The 27,905-nt window shown below is 51.3% G+C and overlaps 1 protein-coding gene across 8 annotated transcripts in view; it reads right to left on the bottom strand.

The window, feature by feature from the left end:
- Window positions 1-27,905, bottom strand: part of GGA3 (golgi associated, gamma adaptin ear containing, ARF binding protein 3) — a 238,775-nt gene that overhangs the window by 103,078 nt on the left and 107,792 nt on the right. For all 8 annotated transcript variants that reach the window (XR_003856543.1, XM_029600548.1, XM_029600549.1 and 5 more), the window contains 4 exons: window positions 25,332-25,412; window positions 12,831-12,968; window positions 11,648-11,729; window positions 11,332-11,445 (listed from right to left, as the gene is read on the bottom strand). Coding sequence is in view for 7 of the 8 variants with exons in the window: in XM_029600548.1 (XP_029456408.1) it covers window positions 11,332-11,445; window positions 11,648-11,729; window positions 12,831-12,968; window positions 25,332-25,412 (415 nt within the window). In the remaining variant the exon portion in view is untranslated. The remainder of the gene's footprint in view (window positions 1-11,331; window positions 11,446-11,647; window positions 11,730-12,830; window positions 12,969-25,331; window positions 25,413-27,905) is intronic.

Raw genomic sequence — 27,905 nt, 5'->3', positions numbered from 1 at the left:
TGAGCCGACGATTTTAAAGTATTATCCACTATGATGCCTAGATCTTTTTTCTGGGTGGTAGCTCCTAATATGGAACCTAGGCGGTTTATGTTCCATTCTGCCTCTTCCTTGTTCCATTGTCCCTGAGCCGTCAGCTCCTGACAGTGTGCTCCCCACCCTCGCAGACTTGCATCCTTGGTGAGCAAGATCCAGTTCGGTGGGGATAGGCTTATTCCTCTGCTTAGGTGGTCTTCCTGTGTCCACCATTGGAGCTGATCCCGAACCTCTGCTGGTAGTTGGAGGTGAATTGAGTAGTTCTGGGACAGTGGGTTCCATTGTGACAGAAGGGAACGCTGGAGCGGTTGATGCCATGAGGCCGAGGACTTGAAGGTAGTCCCATACCTTGGACGTGGATTGGACATTAACGTTCGCAAGTGTTCCATCAGTTTCCTTCTCCTTGGAGGAGTGAGGAAGACCTTGTTCTGTTTGTTGTCAAAACGGGCCCCCAGGTACTCTAGTGACTGAGATGATTGGAGACAGCTCCTGCCTGTGTTCACGACCCAGCCAAGCTCCTGCAGTAGGCTCTTGACTCTGGAGGTGGCCTGCCGACTCGCCTCTGCAGACTTTGCCCTGATCGGCCAATTGTCTAGATAAGGGTATACCAGGATCCCTTCTTTCCTCAATGTTGCCGCCACAACCACCATTATTTTGGTGAAGAGGTCCTGGGAGTGGTTTCTAGACCGAAGGGTAGCGCCCGGAACTGGTAATGATGACCCAGTATTGCGAAGCGCAGGAAGCGCTGATGGTCCTGATGGATTGGTATGTGGAGGTAGGCTTCGGATAGGTCCAGGGAGGTTAAGAATTCTCCTGGTTGTACCGCCATTATAGCGGAGCGTAGGGTTTCCATGTGGAAGTGTGGTACCCTCAGGTAACGGTTGACATCCTTGAGATCGAAGATAGGTCGGAATGATCCTTCCTTCTTGGGGACGATAAAATAGATGGAATAGTGTCCAGTATTTTGTTGGGACTTGGGCACCTGGGTTATTGCCTTCAGGTTGAGAAGTCTTGTTAGTGTGGTTTCTACTGCCAGTCTCTTGGAGTGGGAATGGCAGGGTGATGTCAAAAGTTTGTCCGGAGGAATGCTGTGGAATTCCAGAGAGTATCCTTCTCAAATTATGTTTAGGACCCAATTTTCCAATATTATGTTGACCCATCTTTGGTTGAAGAGGGTAAGACGACCCCCTATGTCTTCTTTCTGTGGATGGGTCTGCTTCTTCTCATTGTGGAGTACGGCTAGGACCTGCCCCTGAGCCTGCTCCCCTCTTGGTGTGTCTGTTCCGAAAGGGCTGGGACATTCCGGATGTCCGAGGTGCCTGGAACTGCGTATTCTTGTAGGTTCTGAAGCGCTGCGATCCTCTGCCCTTGATTCTTTCTCGGGGAGGAACGCTGAGATCTTCTATTCCTATCTTCCGGTATCCCCATTTGTTGGCTAACTTTTCCAACTCACTGCCCAACAAGAGAGATCCTCTGTAGGGCATTCGCGTAAGGTTCGCTTTTGAGGTCGCATCCGCTGACCAATTCCGTAGCCATAGTTGTCTTCTGGCTGCCACTACCGAGACCACGCCCCTGGCTGAGGTACGCACTAGATCTGAGGTTGCGTCAGTGAGGAAGGACGCCACAGGTTCCAGCGTTTCTCCAGACGAATTTGCGTCTCTGGAAAGGAGCAAGCAGGAGCGTGTTACCAGTGCACAGCAGGAAGCAATCTGCAGTGTCATTGCTGTTGCATCGAAAGCCTGATTAAGGATGGACTCTAATCGTCTGTCCTGCGCGTCCTTCAGTGCCGCTCCTCCCTCTATGGGAATCGTTCGCTTGAAGACTGCACAGACCATGGCGTCAACTTTAGGGAAACGCTGACATTCCTTGGCTGTGGGTTCCAGAAGATATAGGGCTTCCAGGGCTCGCCCCCCTTTGAAGCTGGCCTCCGGGGTATTCCATTCCAGGGCAATCAGTTCCTGGATAGCTTCCATCATGGGAAAGTAGCATAAGGCCTTACGGAGGGACACCAAGATGGGGTTCTTCTTTGGTTCCGCCATAGGGTCAGTGCCTGGGATGCCCAGTGTCTTCAGAGTCTGGGAAACAAGGGCTAGTAATTCATCCTTTTGGAAAAAGCAAAGCATGGTTCGGTATGGTTCCATCCCTGGAGGGATTTCTCCTTCTTCCAGGGAGTCGCTCTCGCCCTCAGATGAGTCTGGATCTGAAGTAGGGAGGCTCTTGGTTAGGTGAGGCATCTCTCGAGAGGTCTGGGTAGCGCCGGGAGGATCCTGAGCTTCCAGGCGGTGTTGAGCCTGGTGCACAGCAGGGGCTGGTTGTGTCTGAATGAAGGTTTGCAGCCCTCTAAAGAATTCCACCCAGGAGAAGGTTCCTGGGTCCATGTTGATCCCCGGGGTGGTTAGAGTAAGAGCCCCCGAGGTGGCCTCCTGTGGCGGAGCTGAGCCAGAGATACATAGGTCCGGGGTGCAATCATCAGTGGTTCTGGACCCCTCTCCCGACTGTAGGGGGCCAGATTTTGATTCCCATTGAGCTTCATCGCACTGCTGGCACATGAGAGGCTCCAATTCTGATTGTGCTGCTCTTATGCGGCAGGCTGAGCAGAGGGAGGGGCCTTTGGCCTTCTTGGTCTGTGGTGCCATGTTTGTGTGCGTGGGAAACCTCACGGTGGCTGCGCGTGTAGTTATTCGTACAGGGGCGCTTAGTTATGCGCGCTGGGTGCGCCTAGGTGTGCGCATGGGTAGTGATTAGTTGTGTGCACAGCTTTGCGTATGGCAATGTTGGGCGCGCGCACCAGTTAGGCGCGTCAGCCTGACCGACCTGCCCCGCGTGTACCGCCTGACAAGGGGGGAATATGGCACCGACGATCCCGCTTACAAAATGGCGCCCCCCCCCGGAGGGTCTCCACGTGTGTGGGCCCTCGCATCGGATCGGGGCCTAGCCGACCCAGGGATGCTCAATCCGATCAGAGGTAAATTAGTTCTTACCTGATAATTTTCGTTCCTGTAGTACCACGGATCAGTCCAGACCATGGGTTGAGCCTCCTGTCCAGCAGATGGAGACAGACCAAAACTGAAAAGGGTATCCTATATCAGAACAGAGCCTACCCTGCAGCCCTTCAGTATAACCAGTGTTAAAGCAGAAAAAGGCATAAGGTCAAGCAAGTAACAGAATAACTAGTAATTTAGTGTAAACAATCAGACAATAGAACAAGTGAATGAACTGTGTAACTGAAACGCTCTTGCATGACCACCCCAGATAATCGTAAAAGATGCTTCCGGTGCCTGTAATGAAATTCTATGAGAGCCATGCAGAGACACAAATTACTCCTTTAAGAAGGAGAAAACAGGAAAGAAATCTGAGCGGACAGAATACGGGAGGGCGTCTGGACTGATCCGTGGTACTACAGGAACGAAAATTATCAGGTAAGAACTAATTTTCCTTTCCCTGTACATACCCGGATCAGTCCAGACCATGGGATGTACCAAAGCTTCCCTACAAAGGGTGGGACCCTCGACAGTCCCGCTCGAAGCACCTGCCGACCAAAGGAACCAAAGACTGGTGCCTGAACATCAAGGCGGTAATGACGTGCAAAGGTATGCAGGGACTTCCATGTAGCTGCCCTGCATATTTCCTGTGGACAGACCGACTGACTCTCCGCCCAAGAAGTGGCTTGAGAACTCAAGGAATTAGCTTTCAAACCTTCCGGGACCACCCTGCCCTTGCAGATGTAGGCCGAAGAAATCGCCTCCTTCAACCACCGAGCGATCGTAGTCTTAGAAGCTTGTTTGCCCCTATTTGGACCACTCCACAGGACAAAGAGATGATCTGAGACCCGGAAGTCATTGGTAACAGCAAGGTAATGCAGCAAGACGTGTTTAACATCCAGACGGCGAAGTTCACCGCCCCCGGACCCTGCGACATCCTCAGAAGAAAGCGCGGAGAGCTCCACCAACTGATTTACATGAAAGGAGGAAACAACCTTCGGCAAGAAAGAAGGTACTGTCTTGAGAGAAACACCCAAATCCGAAAACTGCAGGAAAGGTTCTCTGCAAGAGAGAGCTTGAAGCTCCGACACCCTCCTGGCAGAGCAAATGGCAACCAAGAAGACAGTCTTGAGCGTCAAGTCCTTGAGAGTAGCCTGATGGAGAAGTTCGAAGGGGGCTGAGCAAAGAGCATGAAGCACCAAATTTAGACTCCACGAGGGACAAGTGGGCCGGACGGGCGGTTTCAGGTGTTTAGCCCCCCTGAGGAAACGGACAACATCCGGATGAGAGACCACTGCCCGACCCTCGATGGTGCTCAGGAGGGAACCGAGAGCTGAAACTTGTACCCACAACGAGCTGACAGAAAGACCCTTGGATAGTCCCCGTTGCAGGAAGGTGAGAACTACAGCCACCGAAGGCGAAAGCGCCGAAACACCCCACTCCTCACAGGCGCTCTCAAAGACCTTCCAGACACGGACATAGGTCAGAGACATAGACTGCTTATGAGCCCTAAGCGGAGTGAAAATAACCTCTTCCTTATAACCTTTTCGCCTCAAACTTCACCGTTCAAACGCCATGCCGCTAGACAGAAACGATCCGCCTGGTCAAAAAATACGCGACCCTTCCTAAGAAGACAGGGCAGGTGGCCGAGGTGAAGAGGACCGTCCGTCGCCAGATTTACCAGATCCGCAAACCATGGCCTGCGGGGGCCACGAGAATGACCGGACCGCGATGCAGCTCTATTCTCCGGAGAATCTTTCCTACCAATGGCCACGGTGGAAACACGTAGAGGAGAACGTCGGAAGGCCAGGGAAGAGCCAATGCGTCCACTCCCTCCGAGCAATGCTCCCTCCAACGGCTGAAGAACTGGGGAGCCTTGGCGTTGTCCAACGTCACCATGAGATCCAGGTGAGGGGGACCCCACCTGCAAACAATTAGTTCCATCACCATGTTGGACAACTCCCACTCGCCGGGATCGAGACGTTGACGGCTGAGGAAGTTAACTTGAACATTCTCCTTGCCCTCTATGTGGGAGGCAGCTAGACGATTCAAGTGCCTCTCCGCCCAGCAAAAAGCTTGCTGGCTTCCAGCACCATCAGACGACTGCGAGTACCCCCCTGTCGACTGATGTAAGCCACCATGGTGGAATTGTCCGACAGAACTCGAACCGCCTTGCGGCGGATCAGGGGAAGAAAAAACTTGAGGGCCAGGCGCACTGCCCGGGCCTCCAGGCGATTGATGTGCCAGCGGGACTGGAGCGGGGACCAGTAACCCTGAGTCGCTCGTGATTGGCAGACCGTCCCCCACCCAGAGAGGCTGGCGTCCGTCGTGACTATGACCCACGAGAGAGTCATAAGAGGCATCCCCTTGAGGAGATGCGCCAGCGAGAAGCACCACTGTATGTCGGCAATGGTAGAGTCGGAAAGAGGCAGGGCCTCCTGGAACTGCTCGGACACCGGTTGCCGTGTTCTATCACTTCGAGGACCCATTGATCGGACGTGATTTTGGCCCACTCCTCGCGAAACAGAAAGACGCCCACCTAAGTTTCGTACGGAGGAATGGACCGGCCAGATCTCATTGGGGAGCGGACTTGGTGGCCAGGTGTTGCTGGCTGCCATCTCAGAAGCCGCGACGGCCCCGAAAGGAATGAGACCATGACTGGGACCTGGAAGCGCCACCTCTAGGATATGAACCACGTGCCCTGTTGCCGAACCGGCATTGCCCCCTGAAGCGGGTACGAGTCGGGAAGAAAAACTTAGACTGTTTAGGGCGATCCTCCGGCAGCTTATGGACCTTGTTCTCGCCCAAGGATTTAATAAGCTGTTCCAGGTCCTCACCAAAAAGCAACTTGCCTTTAAAAGGAAGAGTGCCCAGCTGAGCCTTCGACGAAGAGTCCGCGGACCAGTTGCGCAGCCAGAGGAGGCGTCTGGCCGAAACTGTGGTAACCATAGCCTTAGCCTGGACGCGAAGCAAGTCATATAGGGCATCCGTGCCATATGCAATGGCGCCCTCCAAGCGTTCCGCCTGCTCTGCCTCTGCAGACGGGAGGTCCTGGGCTCTGAGTAATTGTTGCATCCACTTAAGGCTTGCCCGCTGCATGAGACTGCTGCAGATTGTTGCCTGGACCCCCAGAGCTAGGACATCAAAAATCTGCTTCAAATAAAATTCGAGTTTGCAGTCCTGAACATCCCGCAAACCTGTGGCACCCACCACTGGTGGTGATATGCTTAGTTACCGCGGTAACCGAAGAGTCAACCTTAGGAATCTTCAGCATGTCCAGGCAATCCTCGGGAAGCGGGCAGAGCTTATCCATAGCCCTCCCGACCCGGAGACCCATCTCAGGGGCTTCCCATTCCCGTAGGAGAAGCAGTCTATGCATAGGATGGAATGGAAATGTACGCGGTAATGCCCTAAGTCCCGTCAGGACTGGGTCCGTGTTTGGTGGCATCGCCGCCGCCACAGAATCATCTGGTGGAACATCAAATCCTAATTCCTGGAGCACAAAGGGAATGAGAGGTTCCAGCTCCTCACGCTGAAACAAGCGTAGAACACGGGGATCGTCGCCCTCAAGCGGGGGGGCCTGAGCCGAGGCCTCCCTATCGAATTCATCAAGAGGGTCCACGGGGGGCTGTGGGAGGTCCACAGGGAGGGGGACTCCCAGAACCACCCGCACCCGGACAGGGCCTTGTGGATCAGGGACCGCGGGGGGAGACGGTGCGAGCATCCGGGGGAGTTTCGGAGGGGGGGGGGGGGGAGGAGGCGGGGGGCGGGTCCACCTCCTCTCCTGTAGGCTAGCTAAATACGATTTGTGCAAGAGAAGCACAAAATCCGAAGAGAAACGGGCCCGGGACAATTCTTCCATGGGGGGAGAGGGGGTCCGTGTCACCCCCCCCCCCCCCCCCCGAGAGCTCACCGGGCTCAGATCAAGGGGTAAAATCGGCGAATTCGGCTCCTCTGCCCCAGGAGAAGCAGAGCCTGCATCGGGTGAAATACCCAAGATGGCCGCCGTTCCCATGATTTCTTAGGTCGGGAACAGCCTGGCCATGCGTTGGGGAGCCCAACCCCGGGCTCGAGTTACCTGCACCGCCGTGGAGGAGCCCTCCCCACTCGGGCGGCATCAAGAGCATACCTCATCTCTGGAGAGCCGGCTCTCCACAGGCCAGGCACAGGTTCGAGCGCGGCATCAGCAAAAGAAACACAGCCACGAAGAAACAAAAAACAGCTGATAGGGGAGTCCCAGAGGAGAGGAGCAGGAGATTGAACCCTGCTCCCTCCTACAAACAAAACCTAGCTGCCTTTTTTTTTTTTTCACTTGCACAACAAAAGTACAACATTTGAATGCTGAAACTGCTTCCTTTTTTTTTTTTTTTTTTACAGAATGTTACAGGGGAATGCGCTTCCCTGAAAGTGCACCCGAGGTATGGACGTCCCGGGGCAAGGCAGCAGGCTAAGAGGGAGTGACTGGAACCACCAGTATCGCCCACAAGAAGGTCACCGGGAAGGGAACCTAGGCTGAGCAAATCAAGGGGCCAAACCCCCCCCTAGGAACCCCAAGAGCGAGGGAGACAGGGCTGTCTCCCTAACACAGTCAAAAAAGTGACAAATTTAAAAGCTTTTTTTTTTACACAAATTACTTGAAAACAATACTTGCTTGAGCTTGCCCCCGAGAAAAGAATCAAAGAAGGGACCCCGAGGGGAAAAGGGCAAGCTAACAGGGAACCGCAGGGTGAGCTGTCTGGCATCTGCTGGAGACAGACAAATACTGAAGGGCTGCAGGGTAGGCTCTGTCCTGATATAGGATACCTTTTTCAGTTTTGGTCTGTCTCCATCTGCTGGACAGGAAGCTCAACCCAAGGTCTAGACTGATCCTGGTACGTACAGGGAATGCCCTTTAAACCTCGCTGGGAGAAATGTTCGGTTAGGCTGTTCGAACTCTGGAGACCGTAGACTTAGATTTAAAAGTTTCTACCTTACCTGGTCTCGGCGCTTATCGATCGCGTGCCGGGCGGTCTCCAGCTGTGGGGGGAGAGGGAAATACCTTCCCCGCCACATTCGAATCTGCACCCGCTGCCTTTCAGCCACTTGTAGGGGCTAAGTCCATGCCGGGATTCGGCTGCCGGACCAAGGCTTACCTCTGAGGGATCTCGGAAATCACCTCAGGAATTCTCGACTGGGGGAGGGACCCTTAGGTATCACTGCAGGAGAAGCGGGGCTTGATCTTCTTAATATAAATTTTCTTCTTCTTTGTTTTAAATTGTTACACTATTCTAGAGTGGGGAATAGTATCTGCATCTGCTGGGAGACGGAAAATACTGAAGAGCTAAGCTTCCTGCACAGGTATATGTAGAGTGACGTCAGCTTTGAAATCTGACTCCGTCTCTCATCTGCTAGCAGAAGAGTACAATACCCATTGGCCTGTGTCCATCTGGCTACACGCTACGAAAGGTGACATTATAAACATGTCCCGAGGGATGCTACGAAATCCCAGAGCGTATCCTTCTCGTATGATGTCCCGTATCCATTTGTCTGACAAGATCTTGACTCACCGCTGAAAGAAAAGGGATAGTCGGCCCCCTATCTCCTCGTCCCATGGATGGGTCGGCCAAACCTCATTGGGAATTTCAGGCCGAACCCGAACCCGTTCCTCTTTTTGGTTGTTGGTTCCAAAAGGACTGAGACCTTCTCGAGGGCCAAGATGTCTGAAATGAGTTTCTATAGGGCCAGAAACGCTGGGAGCCCCTGGCCCAACCCCTCATGGGAGAGGGGCGCTGCGACCTCTTTTTCTTATCTTCCGGTGGCTGAGGCACTGGAGATTCACCCCACTTACTGCTAGTTTTTCCAATTCGCTACCGAATAGGAGGGATCCCTTAAAGGGCATCTTTGTGAGGTTCACCTTAGAGTCCACATCCGCTGACTAATTTCGCAACTATAGCTGTCTTCTGGCCGCCACCACTGAGGCTACTCCTCTGGCCGAAGTGCATACTAGGTCCAAGCTTGCATCCTCTAGGAAGGCCACGGCGGGCCCGATCATCTCTCTGGTTTGTGCCCCTGAGCTATCTGCTTCTCTCGAGAGAAGCAGACATGAACGAGCCACCAGGGCACAACAGGAAGTGATCTGCAGTGTCATTGCTGTCGCGTCGAAGGCCTGCTTAAGGATGGATTCCAACCACCTATCGTGAGCATCCTTCAAGGCCGCTCCTCCCTCTACTGGGATAGTTGTTCGCTTCTAGACGGTGCAGACCAGGGCGTCCACTTTCGGGAAACGCAGGCGTTCTTTGGCCGCCGGGTTCAGAGGGTATAAGGCTTCCAGGGCCCGACCTCCTTTAAAACTGACTTTCAGGGCGTCCCATTCCAATCAATCAATCAATTCCTGGATGGCTTCCAGCAAAAGGAAATAGAAAGCGACTTTCTGTAGAGACACCAGGATGGGATTCTTCCTTGGTTCTGAAATAGGGTCTGTGCCAGGAACTCCCAGGGTCTTCAGGGTCTGGGAGACCAGGGCCAGTAATTTGTCTCTGTGGAAAAATCGAAGCATGGTCTGGTATGGCTCCAGGCGTGGAGGGATTTCCGCACCCTCCAATGAATCCAAATCCCCTTTGTCATCTGTGGTGTCTGGGTCCCTGTCAGAGATACCCTTAGTGAGGAAAGGCATGTCCCGAGGCATGCTGATAGGGCTGGAAGGGTGAGGCCTTCCCAGCTGGGGCTCGGACTGGGCAGGGGCAAGTAGCCGACTGCGCCTGAACAAAGGCTTGTAGGCCCTGAAAGAATTTTAACCAAGAGAAGGCCGCTGGGTCCATTTTTAGCCCAGGAGGAATTGGGGTAGGTGCTGCTGAACTGCCCTCTCCTGGGAGGGACGCCATCCGGAACTGCTCAGGTCCGGGATACTGCCAGATAAGGTCATGGCTGACCCATCCTCCGACTGGGAGGGGCCAGACTTGGAAAAGTTCTGAGAGTCCAGCCTCCCTGGGCTTCTTCACAGTGCTGACACAGGAAGGATTCCAGGTCAGGCTGCGCAGCCCTAATATGGCAGACAACACACAAAGGGAGTGTCGTTTCAGCTTCTTTGCTACCGGGGCCATAATACTCTGTAGTTTGTGCGTTCAGCCAGATAGTGCCTCTCGAGCACGCACAGGCCCGCCTTGGCGCGTGTAAATCCTAGCAGTCGGTTGTGCGTGCAGTTATGCACGCAGATATGCGCACAGGAGTGTGCGTGTTCGACGCACAAGGGCCGTCCTGCACCCTGCGTGCCGACGGAAATGGGGGGAAATGGTGCCACAACAAAATCGCATGCAAGAATGCGCCGCGGCGGCCCCCCACGTGTAGTACCCACCGAGCCTGAAGTGGGGCCTAGCCCATCGGGGGCTGCTCAACCTGCTCGGAAACCCCCTTCCTTCGCACTATTGGGGTCAGGAACGACATCAGTACGACACACCGAGTAAGGAAACCGGAGGAAAGATTTACTGAAGCCCTTCCACGTCTCTGGATAAGAAGAATTCTTTTCTACTTACCTGGGCGCAGCGCTTACCGGCTGAGTACAGAGATGGTCTCCATCACCACCGCACTCGGCTTCCTGCACCCACTGCCTTTCAGTTGCTTCAGCAGCAAAGTCCATGCCGGGAACCAGCTACCGGACCAAGGCAAACCTCTGAGGATTCTCGGAAATCACCTCAGGAATTATCAACTTGGGGAGGGACCTTAGGTATCACTGCAGGAGTGCGGGGCTCGATCTTCTCTAATTTAAAAGCAGAAATTTGAAGGTAAATTTTCCTCATCTAAAGAGTACTGTGTTCCCGATAGGCGATACATTCCATATCTGCTAGGAGATGGAGAGATACTGAATGGCTGAGGTCACTGCAGGGGTATATCTAGGGTGACATTAGCTTTGAAACCTGACTCCATCTCCATCTGCTGGCAGGGGAGCACATAACCCAATGGTCCTGAGTCCATCTGGCTATATGCTAGGAAAATCTCCTTCTACTTTTTTTTTTTTTTAACTCAAACTGCAAGTTTTGCACTATCTTCCATCTGCTGGAGACAGAAAAATACTGAGGGACCGCAAGTGGCACTCTAGGTTATATAGCTATAATCAATAAAACTTTATCTGGAATGATCTGGGTACATACAGGGAACTGCATTTTGTCTTTGGAAAAACAATATGAACAGTCTTGGGGTTACAAACCCTTAGGGCTCAGCTTTGGATTGCCATATACAAGGACGATGAAATGTCAATCCAATCATGTAAGACAACAGAGAAGTGAAAAAAGAGGAAGCAGACTACACAAAGAAGAAAAAATAAAAGAATACAGAAAAGATCTACCTTCTGTGGCTGCTGCAGGAAAATCAGTCTCTCCATTAACAACTTGGCCTTCAATGATTTTTTTGTAGGAGTTGATCACACGAGATAAATTGTCACTAGCCTGTAAAATATCCCCTAAATGCAGAAAAAGGCAGTATTAGACATATCGCTCTTCAACATTCTAGGAAACAGTAGGTTTAATTGCATTTGTACACAAAATTCTTAACAGCTCATCTCAATGTAGTTCTGCCCTGGACCTTCTGCTAGTTCTTTTGGAGTACCTATAACATTCTCCTAAAAGCTATCACCATAGACCCAGAAAGGATTTCTGTTTTACCTAAACTGTTGTCATTGTCTTCTGTCTCACTGGCCAATTTAAATAATGTCCGTCTTTTGGTTTCGCACCTTTCAAACAGCTCCTGCATTAAAAAAAAAATGTTTCATGAATTCAAATGCAACTTGCTCGCATGTGCTTAGCTGGAAACTGATTCTCTCCTAGTCAGATTTAGACGCTGTAGATTTGTAGCAGGAAAACAAAAGCTTTAACACACTCCTCTCCAATGCAAGAATCCTGGCCAGTAAGATCCTTAGCAAAATTTCCAGAGTATATAATCTAGCTCGGGTTGGACTGTCACCTCCATTTATTCCAACAAGTAAGTTCTGAACTGTATATTTTGTGGTTCACCTTTGTAATACTGTTCATGTGGAGGTTATTTTGTGCCTCTTTGGTTTATTAACCAGGGTACATATGCAGTCCATAGATTATTGAAGGCAATGTTGGGTCTATTTCTCAGTAAAGAGGTTTTTTCTTGGGGTATATTGATCCTTAATTTCTTGCTGTGGATCCTACTGGCCAACGTTCTTGCATTGGGGAGAAACATATTAAAACTTTTGTTTATAAGCTAAATGGATTACATAATTTCCACAGTAGCCGTTATTTAGAGAGGTTTTCACACCTGAGGCAGCAGCAAAGTGCTCTGAAACATTTTGTTTTGTTTTTTTTCTTGATAAAATCCACAAAAGTTTTTTAAAGAACTGTTTCTCAGCTCTGTAAAAATGGTTTTGGATTTAATTTTTCACCATCCAAACTTGAGCGTAAGCTGAGTAACAATCAGGTTCCCTGCTGCAGAGGACTTACAATGTAAATTTTTACCTGAGACAATGGAGGGTGACATGTCTTGGCCAAAGTTACAAGTGTCACCAGGCTGCCCTGGTTTTCAGCCCACTGCTCTACTTCTCCACTCCTTCTAGATGTTTTAGGGGTAGATGATCAAGCCACTGCTGGAGGTATGTTGAAATCAGCTTTCATATGATCCCCCCACTTCTTCTATATATAAAGATAATTCTTTAAAATGTCCTTTTTGTAATTATACTGTAGTTTCTTTTCTCCCTATAAAAATGCACAATTGTTAAGTTTTGAACTGCATGTGTTGTGTTTCCCCCTTTGTACTATAATACTCCTAAAATAAAACACATGGATCCAGTATATCCTTCTTGGTGACAAAAACGGAATGATCTACCTTCATCAGTTCCTTATCAGCTTCCGATGAGTCTTCCTTGTTGTAGTGAACCAACATTTCATTGAGCAGTTTCACATTGTTATTCACTTCTTCCAGGGTATGTAACCGCTTTGTTACCTTTTGCATTCGAACCTCATCCTTAGATGTTTCAAATAAAAGTAGGACAGAAAGAAAATGCCTTCAAAATCTGGCGAGTAAGCATCCATGAATACAAAAAAATCATACTGGCTAAATCAAAGATATTAAAATACATTAAACCTCATGATACTAATTATTGCCAACCATGAGGCAAACAATTTTGTAGTCGAACAAAGTGGTGGGGAGAAGTGACATAATATGAAGTTGGCAGGTGAAGACTCAGGAATAATGTACAGAATTATTTCTTCACAGAAAGGGTAATTAATATAGCTGGGAACAGTCTCCCAGTATAGATGGTGGGGAAAAAGAGTAACAGAATTCAAGAAATCATAGGATCTTCAGCTGTGAGGAAACAAGTGTAAAGCCAGATATAAAGTAAGATCAACATGTGCCGAACAGACTAGATGGGTCTTGTGATCTTTATCTGCCCCTACAGTCTCATCTATAATTTTGTAAAATAGAATGACTGAACAGAAGGATGGATACCACACATGAAAACAATGGGTTCGATGAGATGCATAAACAGAACAGAAATAAATAAGAAAAGAAAATTATTCCTTACCTGCTAATTTTCGTTCCTGTAGTACCATGGATCAGTCCAGACGGTGGGTTATGTCCCCCGTCCAGCAGATGGAGTCAGAACAGAGCTCGAGGGCTCCGCCTCCTATACCAGCTCACCCTCTGCTGGAGCTCAGTATCGTGAATAACAAAGCCCAAAAGAGCAATAACAAAACAATTTGGATCAAAACCCTGACAAAAGTCAACATCAAGAACAATAAAACAGGCATGACCTAACAAAAAGAGGTCGCCAACGTCAACTTGTGAGGAGCTGTACAACTCTGATAAAGAACCAGAGAGAAGAAAGAAGAGACAGTAGATAACAATGAATCCGAGCAGGTCGCAAGATCCCAGCGTGGTGGGTGTCTGGACGAAAATTAGCAGGTAAGGAATAATTTTCTTTTCCCTGTACGTACCAGGATCAGTCCAGACGGTGGGATGTACCAAAGCTTCCCTACTATGGGTGGGCCCCTGAGAGCCCTGCTCGGAGAACCTGATCGCCAAATTGCCCAGGAGCCGAGGGCGCCAGGTGTAGGCGATAATGCTTAGCGAAGGTATGCAGCGACTTCCACGTCGCCGCCCGGCAAATTTCCTGTGGGGAGACGGCACGAGACTCCGCCCAAGACGCTGCGTGAGAGTGTGTAGAATGAGCTCGAACGCCCCTGGGCAGATCCCGACCGGCCCCGATATAAGACGACGAGATGGCATCCTTGATCCAGCGGGCGATGGTCGTCTTTGAAGCCGAGGAGCCCTTCTTAGGTCCCAACCAGAGCACAAACAAATGATCGGAAACCCGAAAGGCATTGGTAACCTCTAGGTAGTGGAGTAAGACTCGCTTGACGTCCAAGTGACGAAGAGACCTAGACTCCTCTGGAGAGAACGCCGGGAGTTCCACCGTCTGATTCACGTGAAACGAAGAGACCACCTTTGGGAGGAAGGAAGGTACTGTACGCAGCGAGATCCCTGCCTCCGAAATGCGAAGGTAGGGTTCCCTGCAGGAAAGAGCCTGCAGCTCCGAGATTCGACGGGCAGAGCATATTGCCACGAGAAAAACTGTCTTCATAGTAAGATCTTTAAGCGAAGACTCCTGTAGAGGTTCGAAAGGAGCGCCCGCTAGGGCCCGGAGAACCAGGTTAAGACTCCACGACGGACAAGGGTCCCTGACCGGCGGCCATAGATGTTTGGCCCCCTTCAGGAATCGGGCGATATCCGCCTGGAGAGGCAGGGCGACCGGTGTCTGTACCAGAACATTCAGGGCCGCTACCTGCACACGTAGGGAATTGTATGCAAGACCCTTATCCAGCCCGTTCTGCAAAAATTGAAGGATCAGAGGTACCGACGCCTCCGTGGGTCGGGCCCCATGATCGGTACACCAGGCCTCGAAGACCTTCCACACTCGCACATAAACAACAGAGGTAGAAGGTTTGCGGGCCCGGAGCATCGTAGAGATTACCGCCTCCAGGTAGCCTCGTCGGCGGAGGCGGCGCCGTTCAAAAGCCAAGCCGCAAGACAAAAGAGTGCCGCCTGCTCGAAAAATACCGGTCCCTGCTGCAGGAGCCGAGGAAGATGACTCAGGCGTAACGGTCCGTCCACTGCCATGTGAAGCAGGTCTGCAAACCAAGGACGACGCGGCCACTCCGGAGCTACCAGAATCACGGGACCGCTGTGAGTTTCTATCCTGCGGAGTATCTTGCCCACTAAGGGCCAGGGAGGAAAAACATAGAGCAGTTGATCTTCCGGCCACGGCAGCGCTAGAGCATCCACCCCCTCCGCGCCGTGCTCCCTTCTGCGACTGAAGAAGCGAGGGGCCTTGGCGTTGAGGGCGGTCGCCATCAAGTCCAGTCGCGGCGTTCCCCAACGGCGAACCAGGAGCGTCATCGCCTCGTCGGAAAGGGACCATTCGCCGGGGTCCAACCGCTGACGACTCAGGTAATCCGCTTGCACGTTGTCCACGCCGGTGATGTGGGAGGCCACGAGCCGAACCAGATGAAGTTCCGCCCAGTCCATCAGGAGCGTGGTTTCGGCGGAGACCTGTTCACTCCTCGTCCCGCCTTGACGATTGATGTACGCCACCGTGGTGGCGTTGTCCGAAAGAACCCGTACCTCTCGGTTCCGAATCAGGGGGAGGAAACGTCGAAGTGCGAGGCGTACTGCTCTGGTCTCCAGACGATTGATCGGCCACCTCGCCTCCTCCGGGGACCACGTCCCCTGTGTGGCGCTTCGTTCGCTGGCGTCAGTGGTCACAATTACCCAAGAGGGAACGTCGAGGGAGACGCCTCGGGCCAGGTGAGCCGGGACCAGCCACCACTCCAGACTGTCTCGAGCTGACTGGGGGAGGGGTAGAACCACCTGATACTCCTGTGACACCGGTTTCCATCGCGACAGCAGGGACGCCTGCAGTGGACGTAGATGAGCAAACGCCCAGGGCACCATGTCGATGGTGGACGCCATCACTCCCAGAAGCTGTAGATAATTCCAAGCGGTGGGTTCCGACAAAGACGCGAACTGACGGACGTGCTCCCTGAAGGAGAGTGCCTTGTCCGCCCGCAGGAAGACCATGCCTTGCTGAGTGTCGAAGGTCGCCCCCAGAAAATCCAAGCGTTGGGATGGGACGAGGAAACTCTTGGGAAGATTCACAACCCAGCCCAGAGAGCGAAGCATCTCCAAGACTCTGGCCACCGAGGCCTGTCCATGCGAGAAGGACTTCGCCCACACCAGCCAGTCGTCCAGGTAGGGGTGCACTAAGATCCCCTCCCGCCGGAGGGCCGCCGCCACCACCACCATGATCTTGGTGAAGGTCCGCGGAGCCGTTGCGAGCCCGAAGGGTAGGGCCTGAAACTGAAAGTGCTGACCGAGGATCTTGAAACGTAGGTAGCGTCTGTGGTCCGGACGTATCGGAATGTGCAGATACGCCTCCGTCAGATCCAGGGAAGCCAGAAACTCCCCCTGGTGTACCGCAGCAATCACTGAATGCAGCGTCTCCATGTGGAATCGGTTGACCCGCAGAGAGCGGTTCACTTCCTTCAGATCCAGTATGGGCCGGAACGAGCCGTCCTTTTTGGGAACCACGAAGTAGATGGAATAATGGCCCGAGCCCACCTCGGCGAAAGGAACGGGAACGATAGCCTCTATGGCTTGCAGACGGTCTAGTGTCTGTTGAACCGCCATCCGTTTGAGGTCGGAGCCGCACGGAGAGAAGAGAAATCTGTCCCGAGGAAGACGGACAAATTCCAAGGCGTAACCGTATTGGATGGTGTCCAGGACCCACTGATCTGAAGTAATCTTCACCCACTCCTCGACGAAATCTGTGAGTCGGCCCCCGATGGGCGGACAGGAGGAGTGGGTCGGTCTGGCATCATTGGGTAGATTTGCCGGGGGGGTTCCCCTGGCCCGAGCCCTCTCTCGCGGGCCTCCGCCCACGAAAGGACCGCGACCACGGTTGGGATCTACTGGGAGCAGTGCGAGGATTGGACTGCCGGTAGGATCTATAGCGTCGCTGTGCTCGAGCCCTGGTTCTGGTGGAGGCAAACGGCCTATAAGGCCTCTGCCGATCTTCGGGTAGACGATGCACTGCATTTTCCCCCAGTGACTTCATGATCTGATCCAGGTCGTTCCCAAAAAGAAACTTCCCACGAAAAGGAAGGGATCCCAGGCTCGATTTGGAGGAGGCGTCCGCAGACCAATTCCGGAGCCACAGGAGGCGACGAGCCGCCACCACCGACACCATGGAGCGGGCCAGAACGCGAAAAAGGTCATACAGAGCATCCGCCCCGTAAGCGATGGCAGATTCCAGGCTGTCAGCCTGAGCTGCTTCTTCCGGAGGCAACTGTTGCGACGTCAGGAGTTGCTGGACCCAGAGCAGACTAGCCATCTGGGTCAAAGAACTGCACATGACAGCTCGCATCCCTAGGGCCGAAACCTCAAACACCTTCTTGAGGAATGTCTCCAATTTGCGGTCCTGTGTGTCCCGTAGGGCCGTCCCGCCCGTCACCGGGATCGTAGTTCGCTTAGTCACCGCTGAGACCGCCGAGTCTACCTTAGGGAAACGGATGAGATCTAAGAAATCCTCAGGCAAGGGATATAATTTTTCCATGGCCCGGGTGACCCTCAATGCCGCTTCAGGGACGTCCCATTCCCCCGTGAGGAGCTGGAGAAAAGACTCATGGACCGGGAAAGCTTTAGCCCTAGGCCTAAGGGCGGCCAGGACCGGGTCCCCTTTCTTGGAGCACGTTGCGACCGCCGGAGCCACAGGCGCCGGGGGGTCCGGTGGAGGATCCAGATCTAGCTCTTGAAGGGTCTGGTGGAGCAGGTCTTCTAGTTCCTCCTTATGGAAGATCCGCAAGGCTCGCGGGTCGTCGCCCTCCGTTTGCCCCTCCAATTGCGCCGGATCCGGAGGGTCCGAAGGGTCAGGGCCCAAAGGGGGAGCCGCTCCCGCCACTCGAGGCTGGGATGGCAAAGCCGAGGAGCTTGTGGCTGGCCCAGCCGAGGACAGGGGCCCGGAGGCCGGAAACGAGAGCTTGGGAACTTTGGGAGCAGGAGGCCCTGAGGGGGCTCCCCCCGGCTCTGTCAGGCCCTGCAGGTAAGCCGTGTGCATCTTTAAAATGAAGTCCGGGGAAAAAAACGGCAGGCTGGCTGAAGTCGCAGCCGCAGGGGCCCCTTGCGGTGGTCGGGCCGGTAGAGCTTCCTCTGGGCTTCGGTGCAGGTGGGGGGCGCCCCGAACTGCGTCTGTTTCCTCCAGAGCGTGTTCTGAAGGAAAATCCCGCTCCAAAATGGCCACCGTTCCCGCCATTGGCTAGGACGTGGCCGGCCCGCTCATCCCTGGCTGTGGTGAGGAGGGCGCTGGGCGCGAACCCGAGCCACGCGAACCACCTTCCACTTCAGGGAGGCAGCGCGGGCAAACTCCCTCCTTTGAAAAACGAGACCCTGCCTCACCGCAGGTCTCGCAGCGGGAAAAGCGCGGCATGAAGAAGCCGCTATGAGAAATCGCCTCGGGGGGGGGGGCCAAAAAGGAAGCGCACCGCGGGGGGGCCGAAAGGCCGACACAACCCGCCTGACAGATCCGTAGGCGCTGGCGGGAAAAACCGCTAGCGGCGCGCCCAGTCCCGAGATAGCGTTCGCCGGGCCACAGGACCGTCAAGGACTGCGTGAGAGAGCCGGGTGTACCAGCAAATGCCGACAAGTGAAGAGAAAAGCTGCAAGAAAAACCACACAGAAAATAACACTTACCCCAAACGTAGGAAAGTGACACTGCAGGAGGAGGCAGAACAGAGAAGCACGCCTCCTCAAATCACTGACAGAATAAAAACTTTTTTTTTTTTTCTCAATTAACTTGATCCAAATTGTTAGCTAGCAAACAAAAGACAGGAAGAACTCAAAGAAAAGTAGAAAGAGACTCAAAAACCTGTCAGACTGGGGAAGCACTGTTTCCCCAACTCACATCTGCTGGAGTCAGAAAGATACTGAGCTCCAGCAGAGGGTGAGCTGGTATAGGAGGCGGAGCCCTCGAGCTCTGTTCTGACTCCATCTGCTGGACGGGGGACATAACCCACCGTCTGGACTGATCCTGGTACGTACAGGGAAGAGAGAGAAAGCAAATGTTGCTTACCTGATGTAACAGGTGTTCTCACAGGACAGCAGGATGTTAGTCCTCACAAATGGGTGACATCGAGGATGGAGCCCACCACGGAAAACTTCTGTCAAAGTTTAAACAGAACTTTGACTGGCCCCTACTGGGCATGCCCAGCAAGGCACTGACCCTGCAGCCAGCAGGGGTCTCCCTTCAGTCTGATTTTCAAAGCTACAGGCAGTGCCTAGAAAGTAAAAATAAAACGAACCCAACACCGCGGGGAGGCGGGCGGGTTTCGTGAGGACTAACATCCTGCTGTCCTGTGAGAACACCTGTTACATCAGGTAAGCAACATTTGCTTTCTCACAGGACAAGCAGGATGGTTGTCCTCACAAATGGGTGAGTACCGAGCTGAGGATGTCCCGACTTGCACCAAATGTACCCAACGGTGTGCAGCAAGCACAATAAGTGAGGAGAAATTTGGGAAAGGGCATCCGCACCCAACCGGGTAGGTGGAAGGGTGTTGGTACATCAGGTTGGAAAAAGGTTACGCAAGACAGACTGGCCGAAGATGGAGTCCTGTCTTCCAGCTTTGTCCAAACAATAATGGGCTGCAAAGGTATGGAGAGAACTCCAGGTTGCAGCTTTGCAGATGTCAGGAAGCGGCACCGATCGAAGGTGTGCCACTGACGTCGCCATGGCCCTCACAGAGTGTGCTTTAACACGGTCTTGAAAAGGAATGCCAGCTTGCTGATAGCAAAAAGAAATGCAGTCCGCCAACCAGGAAGAAAGAGCCTGCTTACCCACAGGTTGTCCCAGCTTATTAGGATGGAAAGAGACGAATAATTGAGTGCTCTTCCTATGGGAAACTGTACGGTCTAGGTAAAAAGCTAGAGCTCGTTTACAGTCTAGGGTATGCAGGGTCTGCTCTCCAGAGTTGGAGTGGGGCCTGGGAAAAAAGATAGGTAGTATGATGGATTGATTGATATGAAACTCAGAAACTACCTTAGGTAAAAATTTAGGATGAGTGCGGAGTACCGCCCGGTCCTGCAGGAGCTTAGTGTAAGGCGGATAGGTAACTAGGGCCTGCAATTCACTAACCCTGCGAGCTGAAGTGATAGCCAAGAGGAATAACACTTTCCATGTGAGATACTTTAACTCACAGGAGTGCAGAGGTTCGAAAGGAGGTTTCATTAGACGACCAAGAACCAGGTTAAGGTCCCAAGATGGGGCCGGAGGACGTAAGGGTGGCTTCAGATGGAGCAAGCCTTTAAGAAAACGGGTTACTAGGGGTTGTACTGAAATAGGGACACCCTGTACACCTTTATGGAAGGCGGCTACCGCACTGACATGCATTCTGATAGAAGAGGTTTTAAGACCTGATTCAGAGAGATGCCATAAATAGTCCAAGAATTTGGAGATTGGACAGGAAAGGGGATCAAGGGACTGAGAAGTGCACCATGATGTGTACCTTTTCCATTTGTATGAGTAAGACTTTCTTGTGGAAGGCTTTCGTGAAGCTATCAGGACCCGAGAAACGGAATCTGAAAGGTTGAAAGGCTGAAGGACTAACCTTTCAACATCCATGCCGTCAGGGACAAGGCTTGGAGGTTGGGATGGAGGAGGCATCCGTCGTTTTGAGTGAGTAGATGCGGGTCCTTTCCCAGAGGAATGTGCCTGCGGATGGAGAGATCCTGGAGTATTGGAAACCATACTTGGCGTGGCCAGTAGGGTGCTATTAGGATCATGGTTCCCCCGTCGTGGCGTAGCTTCACGAGAGTCTTTGACACAAGAGGAAGTGGAGGGAATGCATAGAGCAGACCGGTTGTCCACTTGAGGGAGAATGCATCCCTCGGCCGAGAGTGCTGGCTCCGAATGAGAGAGCAGTAATCGTCCACTTTGTGGTTCTGAGGGGACGCAAAGAGGTCTATGCGGGGAGAACCCCACTTGTGAAACAGAGAGGTCGTTACCAGAGGATCGAGTGACCACTCGTGTGGTTGGAAGACACGGCTCAGCTGGTCTGCCAATACATTGTCTACTCCCGGCAGGTAAGTGGCCCTGAGGTACATGGAGTGGGAGAGGGCTTCCGCCCAGATCTGCGCAGCTTCCTGACACAGAAGGAAGGAGCCTGTGCCTCCCTGCTTGTTTATGTACCACATGGCCACTTGGTTGTCCGTCTGGATTAAGATTATCTGATGAAAGAGATGATCTTTGAAAGTGCGGAGCGCATAGCGGATTGCTCGAAGTTCCAGGAAATTGATCTGGTGTTCGGCTTCCTCTTTGGACCATAACCCTTGGGTTTGAAAGTCGTCCACATGGGCTCCCCAACCGATGTGAGAAGCGTCGGTAGTTAGGATTACTTGCGGTTCCGGTGGAAGAAAGGGTAAGCCCTGAAGGAGGTTGACCTGAGTCGTCCACCAGGTTAAGGATAGGCGCAGCGCTTGTGTGACTGTGACTATGGAGGACAGAGGCTGAAAAGCTTGAATCCATTGGTGTCGTAGAGTCCATTGTGTTACTCTCATGGCTAGTCGGGTCATGGGAATGACTTGAACCGAGGATGCCATGTGCCCTAGGAGAATGAGGAACTGGCGAGCCGTGGCAGTGTTCTGAGACTGGAGCTGGCGAGCCAGGGACATTAGGGTGTGGACCCTCTGAAGAGGAAGGTAAGCCTTTGCCTGTAAGGTGTCCAAGTCTGCCCCAATGAAGGATAAGGTTTGAGACTGGACTAAGCAAGATTTCTCATAATTGACGAGAAACCCTAAGGAAAGGAGTGTTTGAATTGTCAATTTTAGGGAGGATTGAGCTATCTGCTGGGTGGAGGCCCTGATTAGCCAATCGTCCAGGTATGGGTAGACGTGGACACCTTCCTTCCTTAGGAATGCTGCTACCACTACGAGACATTTGGTAAAGACTCGTGGGGCAGAAGCTAGACCGAAAGGTAGGACACGGTATTGATAATGGTCGTGGCCTACTAGAAACCGCAGATATTTGCGATGGGATTGTGTGATCGCAATGTGGGTATAAGCGTCCTTGAGGTCGAGAGAGCACAGCCAATCCCCTCTTTGTAGCAGAGGGAGCAGCGCGCCTAGGGTTACCATTTTGAATTTCTCTTTTTGAAGGTATTTGTTGAGGGCTCGAAGGTCCAAAATGGGACGTAGTCCCCCTGATTTCTTTGGTATTAGGAAGTATCTGGAATAGAATCCCGTGCCTCGTTGAGAGGGAGGAACGGGTTCTATAGCATTTAATTGCAGAAGAAGGGATACTTCCTGTTGTAATTGAGCCAAATGGGTGGATAGACTCCACGCTTGAAGAGGCGGGGAGTCTGCCGGAAGAGATATGAAGTTGAGGTGGTAACCCTGTGCGATAATTGTTAGCACCCACTGATCTGAGGTGATCTGCAACCAAGGTTGTAAAAAATGGTACAGTCGACCTCCTACAGGGATGTCCGGAAGAGGGGTTTGGCATGTGTTCCCTACAGGGGAGTCAAAGTCCAGCCGCAGGCCCAGGAGGAGGGGCTACAGTAGGCCTTTGTTTCCTAGGCTGACGCGGCTGAGGCCTAGTAGAGGATCGAGCTGGACGAGGCCTGGCCGATGGAGGATAATAACGGCGTGGTCGAAAGAATGACTTCTTAGAGTCTTTCTTTTGCGGTTGCTTGGAGGTCAGCTCAGGTGGGACAGATGAGAGTTGTTTCAACGTCTCATGGTGGTCTTTCAATTCCGCCACAATCTGCTGAATTTGCTCTCCAAACAAATTATCGCCTAAGCAGGGTAAATCAGCAAGACGATCCTGAACCTCTGGGCGAAGGTTGGATGATTTTAACCAAGCCCAACGTCTGGCTGAGATGGCTGTGGCTGAAACTTTTGTGGAAGCATCGAATATGTCGTAGGCAGTCCTAATCTCGTGCTTCCCTGCCTCAAATCCCTTGTGAAGAAGGGCTTGAAGCTGCGGTTGGTATTGGTCTGGTAACGTGTCAGCATAGTCTTGCATCTGCTTAAGGATGGCTCTGTTGTACTGAGTCATATAAAGTTGATATGAAGCTATGCGTGAAATCAACATAGCTCCATGATAGACTTTCCGTCCAACACTATCTAGGAACTTGTTGTCCCTGGTAGGCGGGGTAGAAGAGTGTGGCTTAAGACGCTTGGCCTTCTTCTGCGCGGACTCAACCACAACAGAGCGATGATCCAGTTGAGGTTTTTGGAAACCTGGTGCTGACTGGACAAGGTAGGTGGAGTCAGCTTTTTTGTTAACTGGGGACACTGATGAAGGAGATTCCCAGTTTTTCTTGAGCAGATCCAAAAACACCTGGTGTATAGGGATGGAAGCAATGATTTTTGGAGCATCCAGAAATTGAAGGAGTTCCATCATCTGGTGTCTGTCATCAGCTTCAGATTGTAGTTGAAAAGGTACAACTTCTGACATCTCTTTCACAAAATTAATGAAAGAGAGATCCTCAGGAGGAGATCTTTTTCTACTCTCTGTAGGAGATGGTGGCGAAGGCAAATCTGTGTCAGAAGAGGTATCATCATCATCACCCCAGGTATCGTAGGGATCATGTGGGGCTTGTAGCCCTGATGGACCTGGCTGAGGCTCTGAAGGCATCGATGGAAACCGAGGTGGAATCGGTGCCGTAGGTGGAACCAGAAATGGCATCGATGGCTTCGGTGCTGTCGATGGAATCGGTGCCTGGCGTGGAATGGATGGAACCAAAGGATATATCGGTGGAGATATACCAGAAGGCACCGATGGAACCACCCCGGAAGGAGGAATCTGGAACGGTGTTTCTCCTGCCAATGAAAATCCAGTCGGAGACGGTGGTGTTGTCGAAGGCACTGGAATCACCGATGGAAGGGCCGTCATGAGCGCCTCCATGCGGCTCAGTAGCGGTGCTAGCGCTTGTATCAACGGCTCGGTGGTCGGTTCCCTCCTCGGTGGCGAAGCCGGTGCCGGTGTCGGTGCCGGGGGCGGCACTGGAACCGGTGCCGGAGACGGTGCCGATGGAGGTTGCAATTTCTTCATCGCTTTCTCGATGGCCTCCTGGACCAGCCGGTCCAGTTCTGCCCGGAGACCAGGGGTAACCATACCCGGCTCGACGGGAGAGGGAGGCTGAGGCAGGGCCGGAGGGACCACCGTAACCGGTGGGATCACGGCCCCCGCACCCCGGGAGGGTGAGGGTTTCCTCGATGCCTGCGAACGAGACGTGGAGGGTGTCCGGTCTGTTCGCGGCTTCTTTGTCGGTGGCTCGGCTTGAGCAGAGGTCGATGGCTGTGGATCCTCGACAGGCCGAGATTTGTGCCGTCGATAGCGGTGCTTTTCCTTCCGATCCCCTCGCCCATCCGGGGAAGGGACGGGAGTCGACGGCCGAGAAGCGATCGATGGCGGACGGTCACCGGAGGGTTGACGATGATGGTACAACTTTGACGGTGCCGGTTCCGATGACGTCGATGCTATCGATGGTGTTGGGGTGGGTGCATGGAAGAGGAGCCCCATCTTCTCCATCCTGGCTTTGCGACCCTTGGGTGTCATTAAGGCACATGTGGTGCAAGTCAGGACATCATGCTCACTACCCAAACACATCACACAAACCCTGTGGGGGTCTGTGATGGACATAGTCCGGGTACAATCCGGACAACGGCGGAACCCCGTTGCCATGGCCTGAAGCCAAAATTTAGGCTGGGGATCGGTAAGTGCCAACAGGCCTCAAGGGCCAAATTCGACGGTAGTCGATGGAAAAAGGCAAAAAACTTACCGGGTTCCGTAAGATGACTAAAAATTTGTCGAAGGGAGACCCCTGAGGGGCAAATTTTCTTAGGAAATTAATTTCCAAATTCCTGTCAGGAACGTGGTTAGAGAGCTCCTTTCACCGCGTGGCAACTGCTGCGCGGAAAAAAGAAGACTGAAGGGAGACCCCTGCTGGCTGCAGGGTCAGTGCCTTGCTGGGCATGCCCAGTAGGGGCCAGTCAAAGTTCTGTTTAAACTTTGACAGAAGTTTTCCGTGGTGGGCTCCATCCTCGATGTCACCCATTTGTGAGGACAACCATCCTGCTTGTCCTGTGAGAATTAAAATTACACAAATGAAAGAAAAAGATAAAATGAAAAATGAGGATGCAATAAATGGAAGCAAGAGAAAGTGTGAGAAAAAAAAGGAAGTGGACTGATGGGATGATGTGGAATGGACACAGGAAATGACAAATGGGTGGAGGAATGGATTAAGTGGACAATAATCAGTCTACTCTTACCTCTTTCACCATGGATTTAATTAGTTTATTGGCCTCTTGCAGGTCATCTGGGTTTTTGCTTTTCAATAGTTTGGCTAACAACTGTAATAGGAATAGAGAATGAAAAAGGACCAGCAGGTTCGGTTATAAGTAGATGGAGTGCATCTCAATTATGTTACAGTAGTACAGTGTAAAAATACTTTCCTATAAATAAAGAAGTTGCATTGGGGGTCAGTAAGGATCAGTGGTAGCTCTCACTCAAGCACCCTGGGTTCATGTCTCATGGCCACATAACAATGCAGGGATTCATACTCCCACGCCTGGAGTGCAGCATGATCTACAAAAACTGGTTTTGATCACCATAAAGGAGACATTTAGTCTTATCTGATAATTCCTTTTCTTGAATCCTGCTACACCAGTCCAGACATGTGGGTTATCTCGCCATAATAGAAGAAGAAGAAGAAAGAGGACATACCTTTTTCCATGACATCATCACTGGTAGTTAATCATGGGGCAGCTCCAGCAAAAAGCCAGTATTCTTATGTCAAAGTCATGGAAGTGAAAAATAACAGATTCATACTTTTAAATATGTATATAATTTCAAACACTAAATAAAGAATCTTCCAAAAAAATGATTCTTCCAAACTTCTTGAATAAACGAAGAGGAAGAAAAAGGAAAAGAAGCAGCAAAAAGTAAACCTTCAGGTATCTCCACTGTAGGGAGAAGAGCTATGAGTTCCAACCCCACCTCCCTTTATGTATGCACCTATTATTTACTAGCGATCCTCCTGTTCATTTCTTTGAAAAATTATCCAACTGTCCGAAGAAAAACAAGTCTCCTTTATTTAAGTTACACAAGACTAAGCTTGACACTTCCTCAGGAACCACACAGGCAATTAGAGACACAGACAACAATAAAAACAATAGTTACAAAAGCATATTTGATGTCCGGTGCTTATCAAATTACAATTAATTAATTAATGTTAACCTCACATCTCTTTAGTGAAGACTTACGTTTGAACACTAATAAGCTCTACCTTTTAACCCCTGAATTAAGAAATGAAGCCCAGGTTCTTACCATACGGTGGGCAGCAGCTCATGCTCTTCAGGGGGGGGGGGGTTTGGTTAGGAGCTCTCTTTCTTCATAGGTCTCAAGCACAGAGGCAGAGAGGTCAGTCATGGCCACCAAAGCGACAGACTGTTCAACGCTCAAGTCTCTTAGACTTTGTTTCCGCAAGTCACTTTGGCCCAGGATGCATGGGAGCAAAGCAGGGGGATAACAAAAGCACTTAGATGGGCCGTCTCCTCTTCAGACGGGTCTTGATCGGCTGACCCTGAGTACTGGCACCCTGCTATTTTTCAAGGGCTCACCTAAATTTCCTATACAATCCCTGTAAACCAAGATACACTTCTTCAAAGACTGTGGAGGTCCAGCTTCCCAGGAGAGTATTGGGACTGGTGTAGCAGGATTCAAGGAAAGGTAATTATTCTTTCTTTTCATCCTGCTACACTAGTCCAGACATGTATGAAGTAGCCAAGCTCAATTAATCTGGGAGGGAGAAAGGGTGGCCCTGAGAACACCAGCTTCAAAGACTGCATCCTCTTTTGAATGAACTCCAGACCAGGGGTGATTCTATCATTAGGCAGGGTGAGGGAAACATTTCAGACGGCAAAATTTTGCCCCCAAAATGCAGCCACCTTACTTTGCCACCAGACGTGTATTTAACATGTGTCTGCATGGGTTCTCACACCCCGTGGGCTGGAAGAAGAGCCCAATGGCAGCTCAGAGAGATAATGTGCTTGCAGGGTTCCCACGCCCCATGAGCAGAAGAACCATCTCGCAATGGCTCAGACAAAAGATATGCCCATGGCGTTTCCATCCCCATGGGCCAGAAGAGTAACCTCATCGCTGCGCAGAGAGATGACATGCCCGAAGGGGTCCCACATGCCATGGGCCTGAAGAGAAGTCTTGCTGCAGCACAGAGAGATGTTGTATCCGCAAGAATTCCATCTCCCGCAGGCCATAAGAGGACCTCACCATAGCATAGAGAGACTTATTTATTTAAATTTTACATTCCACCTGTAAATCATTTTAACCAAGCAGGGATACAATGAAACATAGTAGAAGTAAAATGAGACAACAAAATTAAATAAAATCTAAACAAAAATATGTTTTAACAATAAATTTAATTAATACAAAAATAAAACAATATTAAAACAATTATTAAATAATACAATAAACAAACAAAATAACAAAAAATTATTATGAGACGATGTTAAATGCCTGTTTAAAAAGCAAAGCCTTTACTGCTTTGCTGAACTTTGCAAAGTTAACTTCAGCACGAATTTTGAAAGGGAGCTTGAAGCTGAAGGATGAATCTCTGGTTGACTCTAAATGAATCATAGAAGGTGAAGGTATGTTGGAAAAAAATCAGCAGAACTAGGGGCCTCGATTTGAAGCTCCAGGGAGGAAGACTCAGAACCAATGTCAGGAAGTATTTCTTCACGGAGAGGGTGGTGGATGCCTGGAATGCCTTGAGAAAGGAAACAGCTAGAATGAAAAAATGCGAACTTTTTGATTTTTTCCCATCCTTT

Source organism: Rhinatrema bivittatum, chromosome 4, assembly GCF_901001135.1.
Source record: "Rhinatrema bivittatum chromosome 4, aRhiBiv1.1, whole genome shotgun sequence".
In the NCBI taxonomy this organism is placed as follows: Eukaryota; Metazoa; Chordata; class Amphibia; order Gymnophiona; family Rhinatrematidae; genus Rhinatrema; species Rhinatrema bivittatum.
Note: the sequence above shows the minus strand (reverse complement) of the source record. Positions and strands in the feature narration are given on the sequence as shown.